Source organism: Rattus rattus, chromosome 1 (assembly GCF_011064425.1).
Source record: "Rattus rattus isolate New Zealand chromosome 1, Rrattus_CSIRO_v1, whole genome shotgun sequence".
Lineage (NCBI taxonomy): Eukaryota > Metazoa > Chordata > Mammalia > Rodentia > Muridae > Rattus > Rattus rattus.
Genome location: NC_046154.1, coordinates 209,001,225 through 209,026,990, shown reverse-complemented (window position 1 = coordinate 209,026,990; position 25,766 = coordinate 209,001,225). Strand labels below are relative to the sequence as shown.

The 25,766-nt window shown below is 38.0% G+C and overlaps 1 protein-coding gene and 1 pseudogene across 2 annotated transcripts in view; both read right to left on the bottom strand.

Moving 5' to 3' along the window:
* The window catches only part of Vps13b (vacuolar protein sorting 13 homolog B), a 543,994-nt gene that overhangs the window by 472,275 nt on the left and 45,953 nt on the right, over positions 1-25,766 (bottom strand). The window contains exons 9-16 of one of the 2 annotated variants that reach the window (XM_032914442.1): positions 18,348-18,443; positions 17,733-17,855; positions 17,150-17,287; positions 16,237-16,324; positions 15,347-15,538; positions 11,549-11,718; positions 8,617-8,811; positions 6,608-6,732 (exon numbers count right to left, since the gene is read on the bottom strand). In XM_032914442.1, coding sequence (XP_032770333.1) covers positions 6,608-6,732; positions 8,617-8,811; positions 11,549-11,718; positions 15,347-15,538; positions 16,237-16,324; positions 17,150-17,287; positions 17,733-17,855; positions 18,348-18,443 — 1,127 coding nt within the window. Of the gene's footprint in view, positions 1-6,607; positions 6,733-8,616; positions 8,812-11,548; positions 11,719-15,346; positions 15,539-16,236; positions 16,325-17,149; positions 17,288-17,732; positions 17,856-17,886; positions 18,163-18,281; positions 18,444-25,766 lie in introns of those variants that run through there. The other variant, XM_032914433.1, reaches the window with a different exon arrangement.
* LOC116910541 lies at positions 706-3,615 on the bottom strand (annotated as a pseudogene).

The window sequence follows — 25,766 nt, the reverse complement described above, 5'->3', positions numbered from 1 at the left end:
TGTAAAATCTGTGGAATGAATGTTATTCATAATGCTTACTCAAGCCTACAATGAAAAAATCAAATTGGGCATAGAGAAATACAAATGTTCAGTTTAAAGAGAAAATAAAAGAGCACTAGGGATCGTAATGCTACATCCAAAAGTTCTAGAAGAGGGTCTGTAATTACGGAGATTAGCACCATTAAACAAAGTTCTGATCTGCACTGAAAGAAAAGGAGGGTGCCCTCAGTTAAGCTTCCAACTCGTGCTCCTAGAAAGAAATGAAGTACTTTTAATAAAAAGAAGGAAAAAATGCTGCTAACTTGATTCAAAGGGATCAGGAGCTAGCCAAAGGTGGCAGCTGAACTCACCATTGGTCCACACGGTGCTACAATTAGAGGCAGGAAGGATGAAAGGCCAAGGGGTTTTCATCCACAGTTTCAGAATGCTGCCATGGCCATGTAGTGTGGGGCAGGAGAATCCCTGTGTGAGGGATCTGAGAGGGAAGAAGCCCTGCAAGACGACTATATGAAACTGTGAAAGGGAAGCCTGGGTTTCTCGTGAATCGGAGCTAATGGAGATACCAGTCATATGGCATGTTTCCTGGAGAGCTGAGTATGGGGAGGAGAACAGCCGAGAGAGAGGAACAGGGAGGGGGGAGGGAGAGAGAGAGAGAGAGAGAGAGAGAGAGAGAGAGAGAGAGAGAGAGAGAGAGAGAGATGCAGGAAGCAAAGCAATTAAGAGACTGCCTTAAGTCTCAGAAGATACTTTGGCCTTTAAGACAGAAAGACCAGGGGTTTTAAGAACTGACCTAAATGTATCCTACATTATGATATGGCCATGAGACCGATAGGGGCAAGAGAGGGGACTGTGGTGGTTTGAATATGGAATGTCTCCCCTAGGCTTTGGTATTTGAACCTCTGGTGCCCAGGCTGTGGCACTGCTTGGCGTGCTTAGGTGACACAGCTTTGATAAAGAAGTGCATCACTGGGGTGGGCTTTGCGATGACCAGCATCATTCCACTTCCAGTTTACTCTCTTCGCCTTACGTCTGTGTTTGAAGATGTGAATTCTTAGCTTCTTGATCCTGCCAGCATGCCTGCCACCTACTATCATGGCCTGAAGGCCACAACACACTGAATCCTCTAGAACCATAAGTCCAAACAAACTCTTCCATACAAAAGTAAATAACAATAATAAAAGTTTTTAAATGTTCAAACAGTGGCTCAGATGACTATGAATCAGAAGTGTGACAGAGACTCAGAAACCAGATAGTGTCTACAATCACACCCAATGCTGATAAAGTAGTTCCTTTTCTCATGGCTCTGTACAAATACCTAACCCCCCCAAAAAAAAGTTTGTCTTAGAGTTCAGTGGGATAGAGCTAATGGGGAGCGGGGGCTGAGGGGGACTGCAGCAGCGCTACATGCTTAGTTAGAAAACAGATAGCAATGGATGCTGGTGCTGGCCCATTTTCTGCTTTTTATTCAGCCCAGGACCTCAGCCCATTGAATAATAACAACCACATTTAGGATGGGTCTTCCAACATCAACTAACAAAACCTAAGTAATTCTTCACAGACACGCTGACAGATTTGTTTGTGTGATTCTAAATCACCCCAGCAAGTTGCCAATCAGGAGTAACCATTGTAGCTGACAGCTACAGTTCTATTAAAGCAGGACTGGAATATCTACATACTATTTGACCTGATCCTAGCAGACATTAGATTCAGTATCTCTAATACATAGCCTCTAACGTTGAATTTAGTTAATTTTATTAACTATACTTTAAAGTAAAAATCAAATTGGATCATCAAAGCAGAAAAGATGAAAATATGAAATCAAGGAATACTTCATAATAATTCTTGTGTGGCCACTATGAGAATCAGTATAACATGTTGAATGCCCTTAAATTTTAACTTATTCAAATATCATCTTACTTCCTGTTATTTAAAACGTTAAATTCATATTTTAAAGTATAATATTCACTTTCAGATTGTATCTATCCTTTAATAATCTTTTTAAAAGCTACTTCCAAGTTCTCCATGGCTCTATAACCCATGTAACTTTTTTCTTCATGTCATTAATGTATTTATAATGTCATCTAGTATAAAAGTTGGAGAGTTTACTCCGATTTTCAAAGACCACACCTCTTATACATTCCTGTTTATTAAAGCAATGTTTATTAAGCACCCTTTATTTCTTTTTTTTTTTTTTAAATGCTTAGAACTATATTCAACAAGACACAAATTCAAGGTTGCCAGCTTCCTGAACACACTGGAAGCCTCAGAAGTAAAGGAGCTTCGTTACAAAATGTGAAGCCTTTTAAAAAAAAAAAAAGAAAAGACTTCTCTACAAAATATGAGAAGATTACTGTGAGGTCATACTGACTTTGAAAACCCAGGTTTTTACAGCTATAGAAATAGCGACGTGTTGACAACCTTTATTTGCTAAGACAATAGAAGCAATACGACAGTTCACACAGTCCATGGCCTCTGAACACTTCAGCAGCAGCCACCCTGAGGAAATCCCTGGGCCAAGTCTCACAGAGCACACTTCTCTTCCTTGCTGCCCACGTCATCAGAAGTCTTGGCAGACATTTTCCTTGTTTGCCTCCCCATGCTGCTGCTTGATTTGATAGATAGTTTTCTAGCTGTCCAATAGTCCGCTCAGTCTCTGATCTTACTCACCAGCGACACCCAATTTGACTCCATCTCTCTCAACTTAGCCCCAGCTGTAAGCTGCATGTTCTTGGCTGCCAGTTTAAATCCTGAATATGTTTCCTTAAGTTATGAAGCTCTCTGTGCATGTTCAATCTTCCGTTGTACACTTTACAGGCATTATATCCATGCTGCGACATCAGCTCCAGATTCTCAATCCAGACTGTGTGATGCTCCAGCTGGGCCATAGAACTGTTTGCACAGTCTTGTCACGCAGTAATACCATTTTTTTGACCTGAGGAAGGGGTTGGCTTCATACCATTTCATGCTGAGTAATTCAATCAGCTGTCGAGCAGACAGTCTTTCAAATTTGTTTCTCATGATGTCTGTTTCAAAGGCAGAATACTCCGGGGCTGTCAGGTAACTCAAGTAGTTCTTGGTAGGTGGCATCTGCAGATTTCCTCCTCCACCAGGGCTGCAGCCACTGTTGCGCGCCTGACGCCTGGCAGCCTTGGTGAAAGCAGGGTAGCATATCCACCACCACCTCCCTGGCTACCTAGCCCATGCCCGCCATCTTGCGGCACTCTGCAGCACCCTTTATTTCTTAAGTAGATGGTGAAATACTATAAAGAAAGGTGCAGTAAATACATATCCAGTACACAGTCAATGTCTAGTTAAGGTTACTGTTGCTGTGTTGAAACACCATGACCAAAGCAGCATGGGCAAGAAAAGGTTTATTCAGTTTATGCTTCCACATCACAGCTCATCATCAAAGAAGTTAGGACACAAACTTAAAAGCAGAGCAGGGACCTGGAGGCAGGAGCTGACGGAGGCAGTGGCATGGAGGGTGCTTACTGGCTTACATCACATAGACTGCTCAGCCTGCTTCCTTATAAAACCCAGGACCACCAGCGTCAAACCCAGCAATCCTCAAAGTAGTGTATTTAAAAAAAAAATCATAAGAAAGCTGTGCTGGCTATTTTTGGCCTTTACTCTAGACACTAAATCATATGGCTGAGACCTACCTATCTGTCCATGACGAACTTGTCTATGTGAGAGGAAATACAACGGGAAAGGCATGAGGATGCCACTCTCTACATCAGCCTCTGGTATGGCAGAGAAAATATAGAAAAAGAGAATAATATAGGGTTGTTGGGTCAGTATATTTTACAGCTAGCAAAATGTAAGGGAAAGAGAGTACAAGTCAAGGCTATGGTATAGAGCCTCTGCGGGGTCCGAACCCTTAGAATTCACAGTAAGAATCAAAGAGTAAAAAGAAAGCATGATAACAGAGATAGACAGCCCTCATCTCCAATAACTAGTAATAAGGAAAGGAAACTCTTTAATGTAGCTAGTACATGGGGTCTCAATAAAGTCCTACTACAAGAAACTATGGGAATCAAAGAATACTCTGTAACTAGATTGCTTGAATTGAGGAAAGAGACACAACCTGGCTTATGAGACTATGCAACACAGGGTAAATGGAATACACATGAATGCCTTAGAAACAAATATACTACTCATTTCTCCATTAAACCAAGGCTACACAACCTGAGGCAGTGTGAAGTTAGCAGTCTCTGCCTGGTAGCTCATATGAGTCAGTAGGAAGACTTGGTTATTGCAGGCTGAGGTCTTCATTCATACTACGGCCTAAAAGACCTCAGAAAAATGGCAAGCATTACTGAGAAAACAGGATGTGGAGGAGAAAATGTTTGCTGCCCAGTTCGTGAGGCCAAATAAAAGTGTGTTCACCAGTAAGTTAAAAAAGAGGTTATTCACTGGGGATGTCAGGCCCACTACGGAGCTAGCTTTAGAGACTGCTGCTCCCCACGGTAGAATGTGAGGTAGGAGAGCGGAAGGTAGAAAGTAAATGAGACCCAGACCTGGCTGTGGTATGAATGTTAAAAGGTCCCCTGCGTGTTCATGTACTTGAGCACCTGCTTCCTACTGCTGACTGTTGGGAAAGGCTGTGAACCTTTAGGAGGCGGAGCTGTGCTGGAAGTAGGCCACTGGGGGCAAGGGCGGGAGTGCTGAAGCTTTATAGTCCAGCCTCTGTTCCTCACCCGTGGATAAAATGTGTCTGGCCGTCCTCTGATCTTGGAACTATGCTTTCCCAACATAACGATTACCCAGCCTCAGAGCATAAAGCAAACACACCCTTCCCACTCAAGTTGCTTTTCAGTAGCTACTGTCTCAGCAACAAAGTCACTAATAAACACCAAATTGTATTTTGTTCCTAAAACGTTAAAGGAACCAAGATGTGTTAAGAAAGGACAAGGCAAACAAAGAGGAACTCAAAGACAAAGGCAGCAAGATTTGGAAGTCAAATACAGCAACACGTAGATGGCTGCTTATGTCTATCCAGCAAAGGTCAATAAAGAAGGCTTTCTTATAGACAAGCTAAATATTCCATTGTGGGTTTTAGAGGAAATAATTGAGATAATAGTTTTCTGAAGCACTTAGTAAAATTGATTCCAACATTTGAACGACAAAAAAAAAAAAATAAAAAAATCCTGTTTTTTTGTTGTTGTTTCTTGAGACAAGGTCTCACTATTCACTATGTAGCCCTGGCTGGCCTGATCTCACTATGTAGACCAAGCTGGTCTCAAATTCAAAGAGATCCACCTGCTTCCTGAGTGTCACTATGCCCGGCCACAACTTCTTAACAGACCAGAATACAGAACAGTTTAGCTCAAATGGAATGTGCTATATATAGAAAGTTCATTGTACATAGCATAATAAACCACATATGAGGACAATGACATTTACAAACAGAAACCTGCCAAGAAACATTAAAAGAAACTGTAAAATGGTTTCATCTCACAGGATTCATTCCAAGAGTTAATCATAATATTTTTTTATAAATTCTGTGGAACAATGGGCAAATTTCTTTGAAAAAATGAGTAACTTCCTTACTAATTTCACTCCCAAATTATTTTAAATTATTAAAGGAATACAGTATTTTTTTTTAAAGATACTTGTATCTGTTTTTCTGGAAGTTACTTTGAAAATCTACTTAAATAAAAAACTGAAGACAAGTATTATCATATAATATTACTAATATTAATTAATTAATAATATTATCATATAATATTACACATTGAAATACATGTTTTAAATACATGTTTAAATATATTTCACTAGAAGATAACTTTACATAACCATATTTCTTTTGTTTAAACAATTAATTCTATAACATATTTAAAAACATTTACTTTTATCTAAAAGTAAATAGAAAATATTACCTTTCCTTCTAAAAATCTCTTAGAATTTAAGGAAATATGACCTTCAAATGCAGTAAGCAATCTTGAATAAGTGATTAAGGTGAAAATCTGCCCACACTGTTACTAAACATGTCTTCTCTAAATGCTGGGTATACTTTACGCAGCATGTGGAATGACATACCATCCACTGCACTTCTTCCACAGATCTGCCTACTCCCAGGAGGAAAGGTCGCCTGCTCTTTCTTATCCCTGGAACTCTCTACAGCAGCAGCACATATCTCAAATATGAAGTAAGTTAGTACCCATCAACCACCCTTCCTACTCCAGAAATACTGGGAACTAACACATTACTGAGAATGACAGCAGTAAGTTGGTAAGGTAGCTGAGCAGACAAAAGTGCTTATCAAGTCCACAGACCTGAATTCAATCCCCAGTCCCACATAATGGGAGGGAAGTCACACCACAGGTGTCCCCAAACTTCCACACATGTGCGATGGCACATGAATGCACATATACACCACATGTACATACACAAAATAAATAGCTGTAATATTTTAACTTTTTACATTTAAAAAATGGAGGTTTTCATTTCTTAGGTCTCAATAAGAATACAATTTCAATTGTTTTTCTAACATTTTGTATAAAACTTACACTTATGGGCATAAGCTAGACATATTTAAAATTTTCTATCCAGAAATGATAAGATAAAAATGAACATAAATCACAGTTAACAAGTACTTCCTTACCAGAGAGCAGGGAGCTTCAGACGCTTCCCATAGAGGGCAGTACTGAAAGAGGGAACAATGGGTGCAGGTAGGCAGTGAGACCCACTCTGCTCCAAACACGTCAGTCCTGCCTGGAAACCAAACACCTGCAAGACAGAGCACAGCCAGGCGAGCGAGTGAGCAAGTGAGCGAGGGCCAAACACCAGAGCAGCTGCAGTCACATGTGCCTGCCGCTCTGTTCACTTCCAAATGAAGCTCCTGGAAGGCATGTTTTTCTGGTAGTTTGACAACAGTTAAATTTCAATGCGTTAAACTTAAAACATGAAGAGATCTAGAACTATTGTCTTAAATGTATTTTAAATATATAACTAAGGATTTTGAAGCCACCAATGTATCAAGTGAGAACAGGGCTCTATCTGGGAAGTACTTTAATCCTTCTCATGAACTCCTTCACATGAAATCCGGTGCTCTTTTGGAATAAAACGAGGCTACTGAGATGACTTATCAGATTCAAGGTGCTTGCCACCAAGCCTCAGGAGCTGAGCCCTGTATATGAAACTCCCACTTAGTGGAGTATTTCTCACAAGTTGTCCTCTCAGCACCACAGACATAACAAGCTTGGCAGCAAGCACCTTTAACTAGTGAGCCACTTAACTGACCCTATAACTATTTTTAAATATATCTTTTTTTAAGTTGGGGATGGAAGGACCAAGAAGATAGATTGCCTCACAAGCATAAAGATCTGCGTTTGGTCCCTTGTAGTGACAATTCTGGAGTTTTAGTTTCTTTAAAGAACATAGATATATGATTTAAGAATATGTTTCTGTTTTAATCCCAGATGTGTGATATGGGCTTCTTCAGATTGTCCACAACAGTTATGATTTGCCTCATACTCCAGCAGAGACATAATTTTGCCAGGTGCAGATAGTTTCTGCAATTGTGCGACATCTGGAAATCTGGGGACTTTTCAGAGAGTCTATAAATGCTAGGGATCCAAGAGGCAGAATGGGTTTCTGGTCTGTTTGTCAGTTGGCTGTTGTTGATTGCTGTTGGTCACAGCTTACTATGTAGTTGTAAGCAAAGAAACAAGAAGAAAATTTACATATCCTGACGGTGAAGATCAAACTTGTTCCAAGGAACTCTATGCCCCTAATCAGCAGGAAGTAGTCAAGGATAGCATCGCCCCTTTCCAACCCCCGACTTTATTCAGGGGACTCTTTCCTTTCCTATCCTTTTTTTTCTCTTACCTAATATTAATGAAAGAAAAAGGTAGAAGAAAGAAGAACCCACAAAGTAGCCTAAGGCCCTCACACCCACATAGTGACACATGCCTTTAACCTCAGCCAGGGGCTCACTGGGCAGCAAATCCACGCACTGCAATTACAGCAGACACCCACTATCAAGAAATCACGTGGAGAGTGACAGAAGACATCTGATGTCAACCTCAGCTTCACAGCCACATGGACAAGTGTGTAACACACATGCATATATGCATGCATGCATGCACATGGACTCACTGAAACAAATCAAGTATTTCCCTTTAAATCAAGAACTTACTGTGACTCCAACAAGAGAAAAATGACTAAAAACTTGTGTTAAAGATTCCTTATGAAACACTATGCCTACATTAATGTTTCTTTTCAAGTAAATCCTGGGCTTTTTAAAACACCCATATTAAACATTTTTTTCACACTGCTTCAAAACTCATTGTGGGTGATACTTTTAGATCTTCAAAACTGTGAAAACAATTGTCAAACATTAAGCTACTAATTACTAGGAATCAAAAAAAAAAAATTGAAACATTTTAATTATACTAGAGTAGTGACTAAATCTTATTTAATCAGCTACTAATTACTAGGAATCAAAAAAATTGAAACATTTTAATTATACTAGAGTAGTGACTAAATCTTATTTAATCTTACCTTCTGAAATATTGATTCTCTAAAACTACAACCTTAAGCACAAAGTAACTCGCTTGATATTCCTACCGTGAACAGACACTAACAAATAAGAAAATTGTCTTTCCATACCTTAAGGTAGCAGTGGACATAGCAATAATGAAGAAGGTTATCAGAAGGTTGAGTAAGGCTGCTGACCACATGGACCAACTGTTCAGCATACATTGGGACAGAATGTTCCAAATTGATTTTATCCACCAATATCTGAATGGATGGCAAAGGCCGAAGTGACTGGAAGTTTGTGGCATTCGTGAAGTGACTTGCGTTCTGGAAAGTAATGGTATAAGTTTTACACTCTAGCAGAACAAGGGCTGATCTACATACATCCCTCTACATCAACTTCAGACCCACATATTTCACAGTGAGAAACCCAGCGAGAAATAGCTGTTAGAACGCTCATGAAATAACCAAATACAATGTCTTCTAGATAGTCCAAGTATGCCTTGGCTTTTAAAGAATGCACTTCTTTAAAAATTATTCTTGCTCCTTTAGCTAACGATGTTTATTTCTCAATCAACAGGAAGGAGCATTATCTCTCCATAGTTTCTTAATCATTCAAAAACCTCAAGAGGAGAACACTAAATATTGTTCCTGACGTTTAATGAAGAAAGCCAAGATCCTCTTTGTCTTGAGACAATCTATCTTATGAGCAGTTTCTCTAATCCAAAAGCCCTATTTTTCCATCATCAGTAATTTGAAACTATTTTCAATTCAGTTATGGTTTTGCTTTGTTTTCTAAATAACTTTACTTTGGATTCCTATGAAAAATAGCATCAATGAACCACACAGCAATCTGAGTGTGAAGCACAGTAAGTTGGCATGACACCTGCCCGTCTGAGGAACTCCAGATTACAGTTCCCTTTCCAGGAAGACATCACCACTGGAGGAAAGGAACATTCTCACCTCAATCTTCATAGCTCTCTTTTTTAACTTGTGATGGAATAACACAGAATACTCCCTTAGAGATTCTTAACATCTGCAGGAAATGTGTATGTTCCTCATTCTTTAAACAGACTTATGTAACACTCTGGAGTACTACTGATTTCTGATAATACTCTGTTTGTTTTCCTTTTTAGATTTTGGAAACAGGGTTTCTCTATGTAGTTCTGGCTGCCTTGGACATGTTCTGCTATGCAGAGCAGACTGGCTTCGAACTCACCAAATCAGGCCTGCCTCTGCCTCCCAAGTGCGAGGATTAATGGCCTGCAACCAGCATACCCAAAACAATTTCTAATAATATTCTTTACCTTCATTTTTTTCCTGGTGTTAATAGGGTTTAAGTCCATATGTAAAAATGCCACTATCTTAATAAACTCTAAAATTTACTGGCAAAAGCTGTTCTCGATTTTTCCTTAGCTTCTAATTCATTTTTAAATTATACTAGTTCTAGGTCCCCCATATCTTTGCCTATCCCATTCCTCTTTCTTGTTGCTTGTGTGGTTTCTTAGTGCGAAGTAGTTGTGCATTCAATCTTGATTCCTTTGCACAGAACATATTTCTTCTTTGGCTTTTGTTTAAAAAGATGATTTTAAGTTTTTATTTCATGCGTTTGAGTGCTTTGCCTCCATGTTTATCTATCTGCATATGGATGTATGTCTGCTACCTATAGAGGGCGGAAGGTGGTACTGGATCCCTTGCAACTGGAGTACAAATGTATTAAGCTGCCATGTGGGAGACTAAACCTATCTCCTTTCCAAGAGCATCAATTGCTCCTAACCACTGAGCTATCTCTCCAGATTTTCCTTGGCTCTTTAAAAAGATTTTTGTTTAAATAAAACTTATCTAGGTGTATTTTTCATTATATACTTTTAGATGTAACATAGTTTTGAGTGTTCTTTCCTGTTTGTAAGCCTTATTTTTTTCCTGCTGTGCCTCTCGCATTTGCTTGTTTTTTGAGATATTCTCTAATCGTGGGTTTTTTCCTCAACCATATCAATTTTCAAAGGGAAAACTGCTAGCAAGGAAATGTTACTGAGAGAGTGGTTCAAATCACCATGAAATTCTATTCATTTTATTAGCTAACCTCTAAGCTGCCCTTGTGCAATGTAAATCCTTAGTATCAGAGAACAGCACTGAAAAGGAAGAGTAGAAATCTCACTATGAACACGGGGCTGCTGTCAACAATTAGAATTAAGTCCTGTGAAGTGCATACTTGCTTATATGAGTAGTATGTCTTCACTAAGTACAAATAGAAGTATACACATACTAAAGCAACCCAATTCTGGTTCTCAATAGGAACAAGATGATTTGTTTAGATTATTGGCTTCTCTCATTACATTAAGACATTATTAAACCTTTCTGGGTACCACAACTAGAATATAACTGGGGATCTATGAGAAAACTTAGCTGCAGTACAGAATATGTTACCATACATGATGTGTGTCAGCTGGTCCTTTGACTGCAATGTCGCCATGAAGGAGAGGTGACAGCAATAACGACTTTGCCTTTGTTGTGTGCTTAAGAAATAAGGGGCAGGTGAGCTGACTCGGCAGCTAAGGGCATGACCCTAAACCTCAGGACTGGAGGTCAAGCCCTGGGATCCACAAGATGGAGAGAGAGAACTGAATCCCACAGGCTGCCCTCTGACCTCCAAAGGGGTGCTGTGGCGTATAAAGTATCCATGTGTGCACACAGAGAGGGAGAGGGAAAAAGGGGGGTGGGGAACAAATGTACTATTTGAAAAAGTTAATTCAGCAGAGCGTTTTATTTCTTAATCACTAAATTTACAACCACTTAAAAAATTAGAATTAAGGATATGAAGCAGCTACTTGAGGTAATACAGCAGTATATGGTCTCACTTCCAGAAGCTATACGCTTCACCGTTTCTTTATACAGTCTTAGCTTATTCTATTAAAGTTGTATTTAATATTACCTTTTAAAAATCAGGAACTTTAGTTACATTGAGCTTACTCCATCAGGGGAAATACATAAACAAATACACCTTAATTTAATAACCAAAATTATCATGCACCACTGAAAGCATGTTACTGAAGGAGAAATATACCTTTCCTCCCATGATGACAGGAAGCAAACGGTCAAGTAAATTGAATTCTGCCATAAAAATTGTGCAAGTACATTTGAGCAGAGTAACACTTGTATGCCGAGTAGGAATATATTCTTCCAAAGAAGCCACTTCCTCAGGATTCAGGACTACCTCCTTTTCATCCTTACTCTCTGAAGTGAAAATGAGAAGTTAATCTTCTTAACCAACTAAAAACTGAATTAATTCATTCCCCAAATTTTAAGGGTAATTCTTCAACAGTGAAACAGTCATAAGTTACTCTAGATACAAGTTACTGGTTAATATAAGTATATTAATCTTTGCTACATAGAAATTAAATATTTTTTAATATATCTCTTCAAGAATTCCTAATTTCTTTCTTTAAAAGAGTAACAATTTTCTGCACAGTAATATATCACTAACATTAAATGCATAAAGACACAAACCAGAGAAACCATTTCCCACAAATACACAGATAAAGATGTACGCAAATGGAAAGAAAGACCCCAACAAACCTAGATTTCCGTTCTGATTTATTTACTTCATGTATGAGTGTTCTCCCTGCATGTATGTGTGTACCACATATGGGCCTAGTGCCCACAGAAGCCAAAAGAGGCGGTCAGATCCCCTGCTTACAGGTGGTTTTGAGCAGCAAAGCAGATGCTGGAAACAGAATCTGAATTCTACATATCTCCAGCCCCCAAAATGGTGTTTGTTAAAAAATTTAAACCTACCTAAAATAATTAAGTAAAATGGGGTTGGAGTGACTTACCCAAAATATGGCTGCTTCAAACAGCTGAACATTAGATAAAAAGCTAGACAATGTTATTAGGTATCGTGTGGCTGCAAATGAAGGGGCAGTACAACCACTAGAATGGTTAAAATGTAAAAGATGACTAAGTTTTGGCAGGCATCTGGGGAAGAGACAGCAAACACTTTCTACAGAGTCTCCTGTAAATAAGGATGAGGCTTTGTGGGTCACTGTGTCACAATCACTCCCATCTACCACTGGAGCACAAAGGCAGCAAAAAACAACGAAGGGCCAAAGAGCTCAACAAGTCTGTGTGTGTGGGACTTGATGTCCCTAAGTAGCTGTCTGGCAGGTATGAGGCCTTGAGTTCAAAACACATACAATACACTCACTAAAGATACTCACATGTAAGTTTCATATAACTTTAATAAGTATAAAATGAAATTCTCCAATTGTTTAAGATATAAAACCATTTCTGCCTAAGGACCATCACCATCTGGTAGCAGACTATAACCTGATCAAAAACAACCAGAAGCTTCATAGTCAACTTATAGGAGTAAAATATCAGCCATTCATAAATGCGGTCTGGAAGTATCTCCTAAGAGTGAAAATGTATAATCATTTAAGCTAGTGCTTGCTATGAAAACAGCAAAAGAACAAAACACTAAGCAAATATTTACTGAAAGTAAAATGGATTATATCCATTGTATTTATTATATCCGATTTATTATTATAAATAAAACTTTATTTTATATAATATTTATAATATTATGATTTATATTTTATTTTATTTTATATCATTTTATAATAATTTCTATTTTAGGAGGAGTTAGAGAAAAGACTGAAGGAGCTGAAGAGGTTTGCAACCCCATAGTAAGAACAACAATATCAACTAACCAGACCCCCGCAGAGCTCCCAGAGACTAAACCACCAACCAACAAGTAAACATGGAGGAACCCATGGCTCCAGCCACATATGTGACAGAGGATGCCCTTGTCAGGCATCAATAGTAGGAGGCCCTTCGATCCTGTGAAGGCTCTATGCTCCAGTATAGGGGAATGCCAGGGTGGGGAGGTAGGAGGGAGTGGGTGGGTGGGGAACACCCTCATAGAAGCAGGGGGAAGAGGGATGGCATAGGGGGTTTCCAAAGGGGAAACCGTGGGAAAGGGAATAATATTTGAAATGTAAATTTTTTTAAATCCAATAAAAGAAAAAATATTAATTTCTATTTTATATAATTTATAATATAATATTTATAATATTTGTAATTTATCTATTTTATAATAAATTTTATATCCATTTTATTATAACTATTTACTTATTATTATATCCATTTTATTTATTTATTATATCAATTTTATTTACTTATCCAAACTATATCCACCTAAAAGCAGCCTATACAGTAGTAAAAACATATATCTCACAAAAGAACATATATCACAAATATAAAAAGAGAGCAAATGCTGTATAATTCCACTTATAAGAATTCAAGCCAAGCTTGGTAGCACATGCATTTGACACCAGTACTCGGGAAGGATTGGCAGACAGATCTCTACGAGTTCAAGGGCAGTCAATTCTACTTACTGTTGACATTTCGTACTTTGCTATGTACTGTAATGCTAAGTACAGGCTCCCAGGACCAGATTGCTCCAGAAACTAGAGAGTCTACAAGAAGACCCAAGGAAGGCTATGTGACTTTGCCACCAAGGTATTTCTGATTGGTGAATAAAGATGCAGAGAGCCAATAGCTGGGCAGAAGAGATGGCAGGGTTTAGGATTTCTGAGCCCAAGAACAGAGAAGAACCATCAGGGGAGAAGAAGATGTAGAAGGAAGAAGAAACCATGAGTTAGGAGTCAAAAAAGCATAAAAGCATGGCCCAAATCCTCATGAGGTTGGCCAGCTGGAGTTAAGAGTAGACCAGATGAAACATAACTGAAGTAATAACTTGGAGTTTTCAATAGGAAATAGATTTTAATAGCATAGAAGATAGATATCCGCCCAAGTCTAGTGCCAATAAAGACTTATTGTAAATGTAAAGGTTGTACGCATCTTTATCCTGGACTAAAGGGATCAAAAGTGGAACAGAAACCCTGAAAAATTTTCTACAATAGCAAGTTGCACGCTATCTAAGGCTACACAAAGATATCTTATCTCAGAGAGAAGGGGAGGGAGGGAGAGAGGGAGGGAGGAGGGAGAGAGAGAGGAAGGGAGGTAGAGGGGAGAGGAGAGGGAGGGGGAGGAGGGAGTAATATGGATAGACAGTCAGATGGATGGATGGATGGATGGATGGATGGATGGATGGATGGATGGATGGATGGATGAAACATTCAAAAACTCCAAGTACTATCAGATGTTAAAAAGTAAAAATAATAGTCTTAAAAACTGGAGATGTGGCTCAGCAGCTAAGAACATTTCCTATTCTTCCAGAGTACCAAAATTTGGTTCTCAGCACCCATTAGAAGGCTCACATCCTCCTGCAAATACAGTTACACTGGCTCTGACCTCTTCTGGTGTCTGTGGGACCATAAACATGTAACACATACACATACCCATTGATTAAAAAGCCAAATGATAATAAAAGTGAGGGCTGAAGGGGCACTGTGAGTCACGGGGGAGTTCTCAGCAATACCCTATCTTCTCTCGTTAGGCGCTTTCCTTTTTCTATAGTTATTTCATCATTCCAGTGAAAGTAATTTATTTTCAAAACACACAATAACTATCTTCACAGTGTGTGTTAAAATTAGTTGTTCCTAGGTTTCCTTGACTCTTACATCTGCATGTTCAAGTCATATTTCACAAATATTTACTGGAAATAGCATTCGAAAGCATGGCAGTGAGACCCTAACTAATATGGTAATATCAAGATATCATGCCAAAACTTCCAAGTCTCACTTTACACTTGCACAAGTTCAGTCTCTATAAGGTACCTACACACTCAAAAGCACATGCTGACAGCCAAACAAAACAGAGAAAAAGTAAACAGCACAGGAAACTGAGTTGCCCAATCAGTGAAGTATCGGGGCAAGTAAGAATTAAGCCAAACACAAACCTGGTTTGAGCCTGCTATATGGTTCATATTCATGTTCCATGGCACAAACAATCATCTTCAAAACCCGATGTACCGCACTGCTGTCCAGGCGGCAATCTAGAGGCCCTATAACAAGGCTCTTGGTAGACTTTTCTTGGACTATTCCAAAATCCTCATTTTTCCCTGAAGGAAAGTCTTGCTGATTTGCTGAACCTAGAAGAAGTCAATTTTATAACAACATTTTAAACTTCAATCAGAAATAAAAAGTGAATGCATAAATACAGTATTTAATTCCAACTAATAAAAAACTACACTTATAAAAACAATGCAAAATAAAGAACACAGAGAGTTAATAAAAAAGAAACAATGTTCAAGATCAACTCTGAAGTTTTTCAAACCAGCTGTCATTTTCTGACCTGGACCTCTCCTAGTACATTTATACTACTGTTCTTAACACGATTTTATAATTATCACGTACTTGAATGACTATTGAAACTTGTGTTCAGCACTGAAAGAATTTATTTCTATATGCTCAAAGCAAACTTTTTAATAAAGATATCTATATAGTTTTCAAAATGTATTAAGTATAGAAAAGGAAGTATTTGTTTATCTGACATGCTAAAGCAAAATAAAATTTTACATATAATTTTTATGTTTAATATGAATAAATACTAATATTAGTTCGCTATTATAAATATATTTTCAAGCAGCTACACAAAAAAATGCATTTAAATGCTAAACTCTATTGGAAAATTCAATTATAACACTAAAATTAAACCATTCCCGAAAAAATACCTGAAGGTAAGTGGAACATAACAAAATACAGCCTGCCAAGGGCCAACGCACTTTGAAGATAACTTTATATTCTTCAGCTTAAGGAAAGGTAACTACAAATCCAAGAGAACCAGTACCTTTGCCACTGCTGTGCTCCATTGTATACAGGTAATCCATGTAAAAAGCACCAAACCTTTGCATGCCAGCTATTTCAGTGTGTATCTCCTGCCACCAAGGAAATATAAACAGAGCATTGGACAGAGCAAAGTGTTAAAACAGAATACATTTGATTCAATACCCTCTGAGGACTGCATCAACTCAAAGGATTGCTAATGCAAAGGAAGAGGTGTAACCCAAAGAATTCACTCCTCAGAAAAGCGATGTTCCCTTAACGCTGACCTCACTGGTGGCCAGCCATAATTCTACTAGACATTTTCAACACTGTATCACTAATGTCTAGTTAATAAATAGCTTTAATAGAGTAGGTAGTACACACTCTTGTCACTTTGTGTGTCCTTTGGTCACTATCACCAAACTGTCCAATAATGTATCCTCTCAAATAGAGTCACTCCATAATTACTTCAATTATACTGACATGAAACATTTCAAACACTGAAGGTGGACTGAAATGTGTGTTCATCACACCAGAAACAGTAAATTTTTTAGTTTACCTATGAAAGACAATATTAATGAAAAATTAAAATATAAATTAGTCTGTATTATATGAATACAAGACAATTTTTAAATGTATGTAAAAATGAACTAATATTCTATAAGCATATAAATACCTGCTACATGAAAAAATTGAAGACTAAGTATGCAGTGAAAAGTCACCTTCATTTTCATAATAGTTATACTGGAAAAACCTAAGCATTTCCACAGATCCCTTATTCCTATACAGGTGTAAAAACTGGACTACAATATTCCTAATGCTTCAATAAACAACCAGTGCTTAAAAGAAACTGAGAAGAAAACAGCATTCACAGTAACATGCAGTGTGTTCAACGAACCACACAAGCATTCAGTTCAAGTCTCTATTTATTCCCTGACCTTATGGTGAGCTGCATCCAAGGTAAACTCCGCACGGGTGCCATTGTTCTCTGGACTCCGGTAATCAAACAGTGAATTTGTAAGATATGTCAAACCTTTTGTACTTAAATTTTCACCACAAATGAAGAAGCAGGCTTCCTAAAAAATTAATGTATAAATCAGAACAGGAGGAAAAGTCATTAGATTATTAAAGTTGTTTTTAATATTCCATTCGTTTAGCACTCAACAGAAATAACTAAAGCTTGAGGTCCCATAAACAGGAAAGGAATGTTAGCCCCACGTGTATTGTTTATTTTCACAAACAACACTCAATAACCAAAAACGGAACTCCACGCAAATGCCACTAAAAGCAAAGAAGCATTTGTGAATGGAACATATTTGCAATGATTTCCAAGAATTACGTGCTGGCAACTTTTTCATGTCTTCTGAGATACATGACTTCTCGCAAGGGAAATGCAGAGGGAAGAGAACAGGCCTCTTGCGAGCCTCTGATGAAGACAGCCAAGCAGATCTCACATGGTGGTCATTATTATACTCCATTATCACTGCTACCTATCTCAAATAAGGGGAAATCTTGACTTACGGTTTCACTTCTGTCCATATGCTCCTCAAAATCTTTAACACCCATAATTCCCTTAAGACACATGGCTCTGCAACCTACAAATCCAATCTGACAATCAAAGAAAGCTTCTCCCATCATAAGAGCCTGTAAGAAGAAAGGAATATTAGAACTAAGAACGTGTAGTTAATAAAGGTATTACAGGCTTTCCTTGTACACATTCTACATACAGCAGTCAGGATTGCTGCCTTTCGAATGTATTCAGAGATGATATATTCTATAACAAACAGCCTTCTTGTCTGTCTCCTCAAACCTCCTTGATGGTTGGCACTCTGTGAACATCAAGCCTCCCACACCCACACAGACCTGTTATGAAACAAATTCACATTTCATACTAAAGGAATAACTATTCAACTAACAACACTAAAAGACAACGATGTGTAAGACTATAAATCTAAATTTTGTTGTTGTTGGTTTTTGTTTGTTTGTTTGTTTTTGTTTTTTGGAGCTGGCGACCGAACCCAGGGCCTTGCGCAAGCGCTCTACCAATGAGCTAAATCCCCAACCCCAAATCTAAATATTTTAAATAAATGGCTATGACAAGGGCCCATGGTACCAGGTTTAATGGTAAAAGGTTACCTCAATTGTAGTTCCTTCTTGTTCCCAACACAAAACTTCCTTAGATTTTACTTTCTGTGGGCTATAATAGCTATTTTCAGCTTGCATTTCAGTGAGCTAAGAAATAAAAGAATATTAAGTATAAATCAAAACTAGCTGAAAAGAACAATGCACTGTCATTTTTCATGAAAATAAGGCCAATTTTAAGATTCAGGAAATTTAATTATTAAGCAGAAAAACAGGTGCAAAAAAGTAAACAAATAAACCAGCTGTTACAGATTATCCACAGACTACAGAATGGTCAAACATGTGAGTCTAAACAGAAGTACCACATTTAACTCCTTCACTGCACTTAAAGGTGAAAGCTACATATATTCACAGTCCTACTCATAAATAGTTCAAAAATCTACTACAAAAGTATTGTATATACTATGGCTCTAATTCATTGTATCCCTTCATATTTCCAAGTGTTTAATTTCTATCATTTCCAAGATTCTTCATTATTTTTAAAGGAAAAGTAAGTTAAGAAGAAACACAGTAGATTCCACAAGACTCTGGCTCTAGGGGGAGGAAGGATGGCAGGCGTTCACTCACACTGCCCCATGATCCCTCCATCCATCTACTTAGTCGGCCACACACATCTCACCTGCTGGGAACAGGTACCAATGTGGGCAGTGATATAATACAGTGTTGTTTCCCTAAAGCTTGTACTGTGTTACTTTTATGTATCATATTATATCTACTTTATTTAAAATTGCTTCCCTTTTTGAATGTTACTGCTTGGCTGACTGGTTTCCTCAGACACTGTCTCCCTGTGTATCCTTGACTCACTGCATATACCCCACTGGCCTGGAACTTGCAGCAAGTCCCCTGCCTTTGAAGCACAAGTGCTGGAAGTAGGAGAGTGCACCTAACCTTAAACTGCTTTTCTTTGAACGCAACAGGCTATCTAGTTTCCATCACAGAATGAAAAGAGTAAATTGCAGGATTGAATTGCAGTCTGGAGTTTATCAGCACTGCATCGGTTTTTGGTTGTTGATGTGGCTAACATAGCGTGACAGCATAAACTGGTAGCCACCAGAGGAAACGGAACAGGGACACTGCCCTGTACGGCAGTTTCTCTGCAGCTCTGACATTCCCTCCCAGGATAACGGGCTATTGCTTTAACTAACATGTACTTCCTGGGTTTGGCAATGATTTGGTTACTGTTATTCCTACAATACAGAGATATAATATTTTTTAAATTGAAATGCGAAGACAAAAATCACATTTTAAAAAATGTAATTTAAGGGCTGGGGATTTAGCTCAGTGGTAGAGCGCTTACCTAGGAAGCGCAAGGCCCTGGGTTCGGTCCCCAGTTCCGAAAAAAAGAACCAAAAAAAAAAAAAATGTAATTTAAGCCAAATAAAAGTTATTGAACTAGAAATTATAATTTTAAGCCTGATTACTTTATACTGAGAACCAACTAATCATTCTCACTTACTCTAATAATTCTATTTTTTTTCTCTTACAGCATAAGCCTTTATTTCTTATGTTTCTAGTAATGGCATTCTCAAAGTTGTTATTTTTAAACATAATTCGGAAAGCTAAAATATTAAAGTTAAATTGAATTTTTAAAACTTGATCAGCCTTCAGCTGTCTACAATTACTCTACAGAAAAAGCAATTAATTGATTAAAAGGACTTAAACATTACAAGAACAACTTAAACATTACTACAAAAATGCTACATTTAATTTGGCATGATTTTCATTGGAATAATATCAACTGTTCAAAATGCTAATAGAGAAATATGACCTTATTTTCTGACCAAAATATAAACCACAAATTAAGTCCATACATTCTTCGAATCCAAGCAGAACCCTGAATTCCAATGTTTCCTTAGCATATTTTCCTTAGAGAAATCTCTGAGAAACACAAATGCTTTACATTTTTAAAAATATTTACTGACTGATAACAAATACAGTACAATGCTCCAAAGACATTTTGCATATAAATTCCTATACTGAGTCTATGAAATATAATTAATTTTTATCAATAAGTTAAAAAATATATTACAATAATCTCCATTTTAAAACTGAGCAAAAATCATTTAAAAAGGTTTGAATCACTGACTTTTGTCACAACAAAGTTTGTTTTTTTTTTTATTATTAACTTGAATATTTCTTATATACATTTCGAGTGTTATTCCCTTTCCCGGTTTCCGGGCAACATCCCCCCCCCCCCCTTCCTTATGGGTGTTCCCCTCCCCACCTCCCCCATTGCCGCCTCCCCCAACAGTCTAGTTCACTGGGGGTTCAGTATTAGCAGGACCCAGGGCTTCCCCTTCCACTGGTGCTCTTACTAGGATATTCATTGCTACCTATGAGGTCAGAGTCCAGGGTCAGTCCATGTATAGTCTTTAGGTGGTGGCTTAGTCCCTGGAAGCTCTGGTTTCTTGGCATTGTTGTACATATGGGGTCTCGAACCCCTTCAAGCTCTTCCAGTTCTTTCTCTGATTCCTTCAACGGGGTCCTATTCTCAGTTCAGTGGTTTGCTGCTGGCATTCGCCTCTGTATTTGCTGTATTCTGGCTGTGTCTCTCAGGAGCGATCTACACTTCTGCACTTCTTTGCTTCATCCATCTTGTCTAATTGGGTGGCTGTATATATATGGGTCACATGTGGGGGAGGCTCTGAATGGGTGTTCCTTCAGTCTCTGTTTTAATCTTTGCCTCTCTCTTCCCTGCCAAGGGTATTCTTGTTCCCCTTTTAAAGAAGGAGTGAAGCATTCACATTTTGATCATCCGTCTTGAGTTTCATTTGTTCTAGGCATCTAGGGTAATTCAAGCATTTGGGCTAATAGCCACTTATCAATGAGTGCATACCATGTGTGTTTTTCTGTGATTGGGTTAGCTCACTCAGGATGATATTTTCCAGTTCTAACCATTTGCCTACAAATTTCATAAACTCGTTGTTTTTGATAGCTGAGTAATATTCCATTGTGTAGATGTACCACATTTTCTGTATCCATTCCTCTGTTGAAGGGCATCTGGGTTCTTTCCAGCTTCTGGCTATTATAAATAAGGCTGCTATGAACATAGTGGAGCACGTGTCTTTTTTATATGTTGGGGCATCTTTTCGGTATATGCCCAAGAGAGGTATAGCTGGATCCTCAGGCAGTTTAATGTCCAATTTTCTGAGGAACCTCCAGACTGATTTCAGAATGGTTGTACCAGTCTGCAATCCCACCAACAATGGAGGAGTGTTCCTCTTTCTCCACATCCCTCGCCAGCATTTGCTGTCACCTGAGTTTTTGATCTTAGCCATTCTCACTGGTGTGAGGTGAAATCTCAGGGTTGTTTTGATTTGCATTTCCGATGACTAAAGATGTTGAACATTTCTTTAGGTGTTTCTCAGCCATTCGGCATTCCTCAGCTGTGAATTCTTTGTTTAGCTCTGAACCCCATTTTTTAATAGGGTTATTTGTCTCCCCTCGGTCTAACTTTTGAGTTCTTTGTATATTTTGGATATAAGGCCTCTATCTGTTGTAGGATTGGTAAAGATCTTTTCCCAATCTGTTGGTTGCCGCTTTGTCCTAACCACAGTGTCCTTTGCCTTACAGAAGCTTTGCAGTTTTATGAGATCCCATTTGTTTCCATTCTTGATCTTAGAGCATAAGCCATTGGTGTTTTGTTCAGGAAATTTTTTCCAGTGCCCATGTGTTCCAGATGCTTCCCTAGTTTTTCTTCTATTAGTTTGAGGTGTCTGGTTTGATGTGGAGGTCCTTGATCCACTTGGACTTAAGCTTTGTACAGGGTGATAAGCATGGATCGATCTGCATTCTTCTACATGTTGACCTCCAGTTGAACCAGCACCATTTGCTGAAAATGCTATCTTTTTCCATTGGATGGATTTGGCTCCTTTGTCAAAAATCATGACCATAGGTGTGTGGGTTCATTTCTGGGTCTTCAATTCTGTTCCATTGGTCTATCTGTCTGTCTCTGTACCAATACCATGCAGTTTTTATCACTATTGCTCTTGTAATACTGCTTGAGTTCAGGATAGTGATTCCCCCAAGTCCTTTTTATTGTTGAGGATAGTTTTAGCTATCCTGGGTTTTTTGTTATTCCAGATGAATTTGCAAATTGTTCTGTCTAACTCTTTGAAGAATTGGATTGGTATTTTGATGGGGATTGCATTGAATCTGTAGATCGCTTTTTGGTAAAATGGCCATTTTTACTATATTAATCCTGCCAATCCATGAGCATGGGAGATCTTTCCATCTTCTGAGGTCTTCTTCAATTTCTTTCTTCAGTGTCTTGAAGTTCTTATTGTACAGATCTTTTACTTGCTTGGTTAAAGTCACACTGAGGTATTTTATATTATTTGGGTCTATTATGAAGGGTGTCGTTTCCCTAATTTCTTTCTCCGCTTGTTTCTCTTTTGTGTAGAGGAAGGCTACTGATTTATTTGAGTTAATTTTATACCCAGCCACTTTGCTGAAGTTATCAGCTTTAGTAGTTCTCTGGTGGAACTTTTGGGATCACTTAAATATACTATCATATCATCTGCAAATAGTGATATTTTGACTTCTTTTCCGATCTGTATCCCCTTGACCTCCTTTTGTTGTCTAATTGCTCTGGCTAGAACTTCAAGAACTATATTGAATAAGTAGGGAGAGAGTGGGCAGCCTTGTCTAGTCCCTGATTTTAGTGGGATTGCTTCAAGTTTCTCTCCATTTAGTTTAATGTTAGCCACTGGTTTGCTGTATATGGCTTTTACTATGTTTAGGTATGGGCCTTGGATTCCTATTCTTTCCAGGACTTTTATCATGAAGGGGTGTTGAATTTTGTCAAATGCTTTCTCAGCATCTAATGAAATGATCATGTGGTTTTGTTCTTTCAGTTTGTTTATATAATGGATCACGTTGATGGTTTTCCTTATATTAAACCATCCCTACATGCCTGGGATGAAGCCTACTTGATCATGGTGGATGATTGTTTTGATGTGCTCTTGGATTCGGTTTGCCAGAATTTTGTTGAGTATTTTTGCATCAATGTTCATAAGGGAAATTGGTCTGAAGTTCTCTTTCTTTGTTGGGTCTTTGTGTGGTTTAGGTATAAGAGTAATTGTGGCTTCATAGAAGGAATTCGGTAGTGCTCCATCTGTTTCAATTTTGTGGAATAGTTTGGATAATATTGGTATGAGGTCTTCTATGAAGGTCTGATAGAATTCTGCACTAAACCCGCTGGACCTGGGCTCTTTTGGTTGGGAGACCTTTTAATGACTGCTTCTATTTCCTTAGGAGTTATGGCGTTGTTTAACTGGTTTATCTGTTCCTGATTTAACTTCGGTACCTGGTATCTGTCTAGGAAATTGTCCATTTCCTGCAGATTTTCAAGTTTTGTTGAATATAGGCTTTTATAGTAAGATCTGATGATTTTTTGAATTTCCTCTGAATCTGTAGTTATGTCTCCCTTTTCATTTCTGATTTTGTTAATTTGGACACGCTCTCTGTGTCCTCTCGTTAGTCTGGCTAAGGGTTTATCTATCTTGTTGATTTTCTCAAAGAACCAACTTTTGGTTCTGTTGATTCTTTCTATGGTTCTTTTTGTTTCTACTTGGTTGATTTCAGCTCTGAGTTTGATTATTTCCTGCCTTCTACTCCTCCTGGGTATATTTCCTTCTTTTTGTTCTAGAGCTTTTAGGTGTGCTGTCAAGCTGCTGACATGCTTTTCCTGTTTTTTCTGCAGGCACTCAGCGCTATGAGTTTTCCTCTTAGCACAGCTTTCACAACATAAAGTTTTAAACAATGCATCCTGAATTGCAGTTTAAAAACTCATAGTCCGTGACTAGCTTGCAACAAATGTAGACTGCAACGATTAGTGTGTGAGTTAGCACACGACACTCATAAAGTCTGAGCAGTTCCATGGATAACGCTGAATTTTCACACCAGATAAAGCAGTAGGGAAGCCAGGACAGCACAGGAAAACCAAGTGTGCAAAGTACAAGCCGTGCAAATGACAGCAAACTGCCACCTGGCCCTAAGGGTCCAGTGCAGAGTGGGTACAAATCAGATCTACCACAGCCACACAGCCAGTCAACGCAACACTCAGCATGATCCTGCTTACAAGAGAATTCAAATCATCGTACAATTTGTCTGTTCAAAAACTTTCTAATTCACTCGAAATAAAGACAAGTTTAACATGACCTAAGTAGTTTTCAAACTACACTGCTGCAAACTGCAAAGCCACGCTGCCTCTAATAGTTTTAACTATTTCCACATTAGTTCACTCTGTCTAAACTAGCTACCTCCTTGATAATTCCTGAGTTATCTACACTTGCTAGTCCTGAAATGCTCATTCCTACATAGCCACTAGGCTTTCTTCCACATCCTTGCTTAAATGCTTCCTTTACAAGATGACCTTCTCAGTCAACAAAGTTTAAAATGCATAGTCCTCTTTTTGATGCAACACTAATACTTTACTCATTTTTCTACCCAACACTTAATAAACATATTTTACATCTCATTGACTTATAATTACAATATAAGTTCTAACAGGCTACATGGTTGACCACTAGTATATTTATGGAGACAAATAACACCTGAAACACAGCTAGCATTAATGAATATCAATTATATTAATATTAATTATAATATAATTATATTGGTGGTAAATATTAATTATATTAATAAATTATATTAACAAACATTTTATAGCAGTGGGTGGCTGTAATCCTAACACTTAAGAAGGAAAGGCAGCAGGATCAAAAGCCCAAGGTCACCCTTCAGCTATTAACTAAATAGTTTGAGCCCATTCTGAGCTACATAAGGCTCTGAGTCAAAAAAAAAAAAAAAAAATCAAGTAAATATTTGTTGCAAAAATTAAGAACTGCTTATACATGCTAAATGAATGCTAATGGTATTAGAAAAAGCTAGGGAATAAATAACTCAAAACTTATGCTGAATTAAGGAAGGGAAAGCAAAATATTATTGAAAAATATATAAGGGGTACCAAGCACTAGTAACTACACTTATTCAAAAGAATGTCCCCTTTTACTCACTGTAATGATACATGTTTCTATCATACTATATTTGAATGTATATCTTACATTCATTTTTAATAAAGGAGTAAAGTATGTTGAGTACTGTTGAAAATAGAAGAGGACTTAAATTCAAACTTGAACTATTTTAAACAAAGAGAATAAAGAGAAAAATAGAATCCTTTGAAATTAAAAGTTGGGCTAGAGAGATGGCTCAGGAGTTAAGAACATCTGCTACTCTCTCAGAGGACATGGATTAAGTTCCCAATACCAATAGACCATCATCCTAACTTTACTTCCAGTGAATCCACTGCCTAGTGACCTCAGTAGGCACCAGACAGACATAGTACATATGCACACACGCAGGCAGAACACTCATACAAATGAAGTACAATAAATAAATCTAAAAGTAAAAACT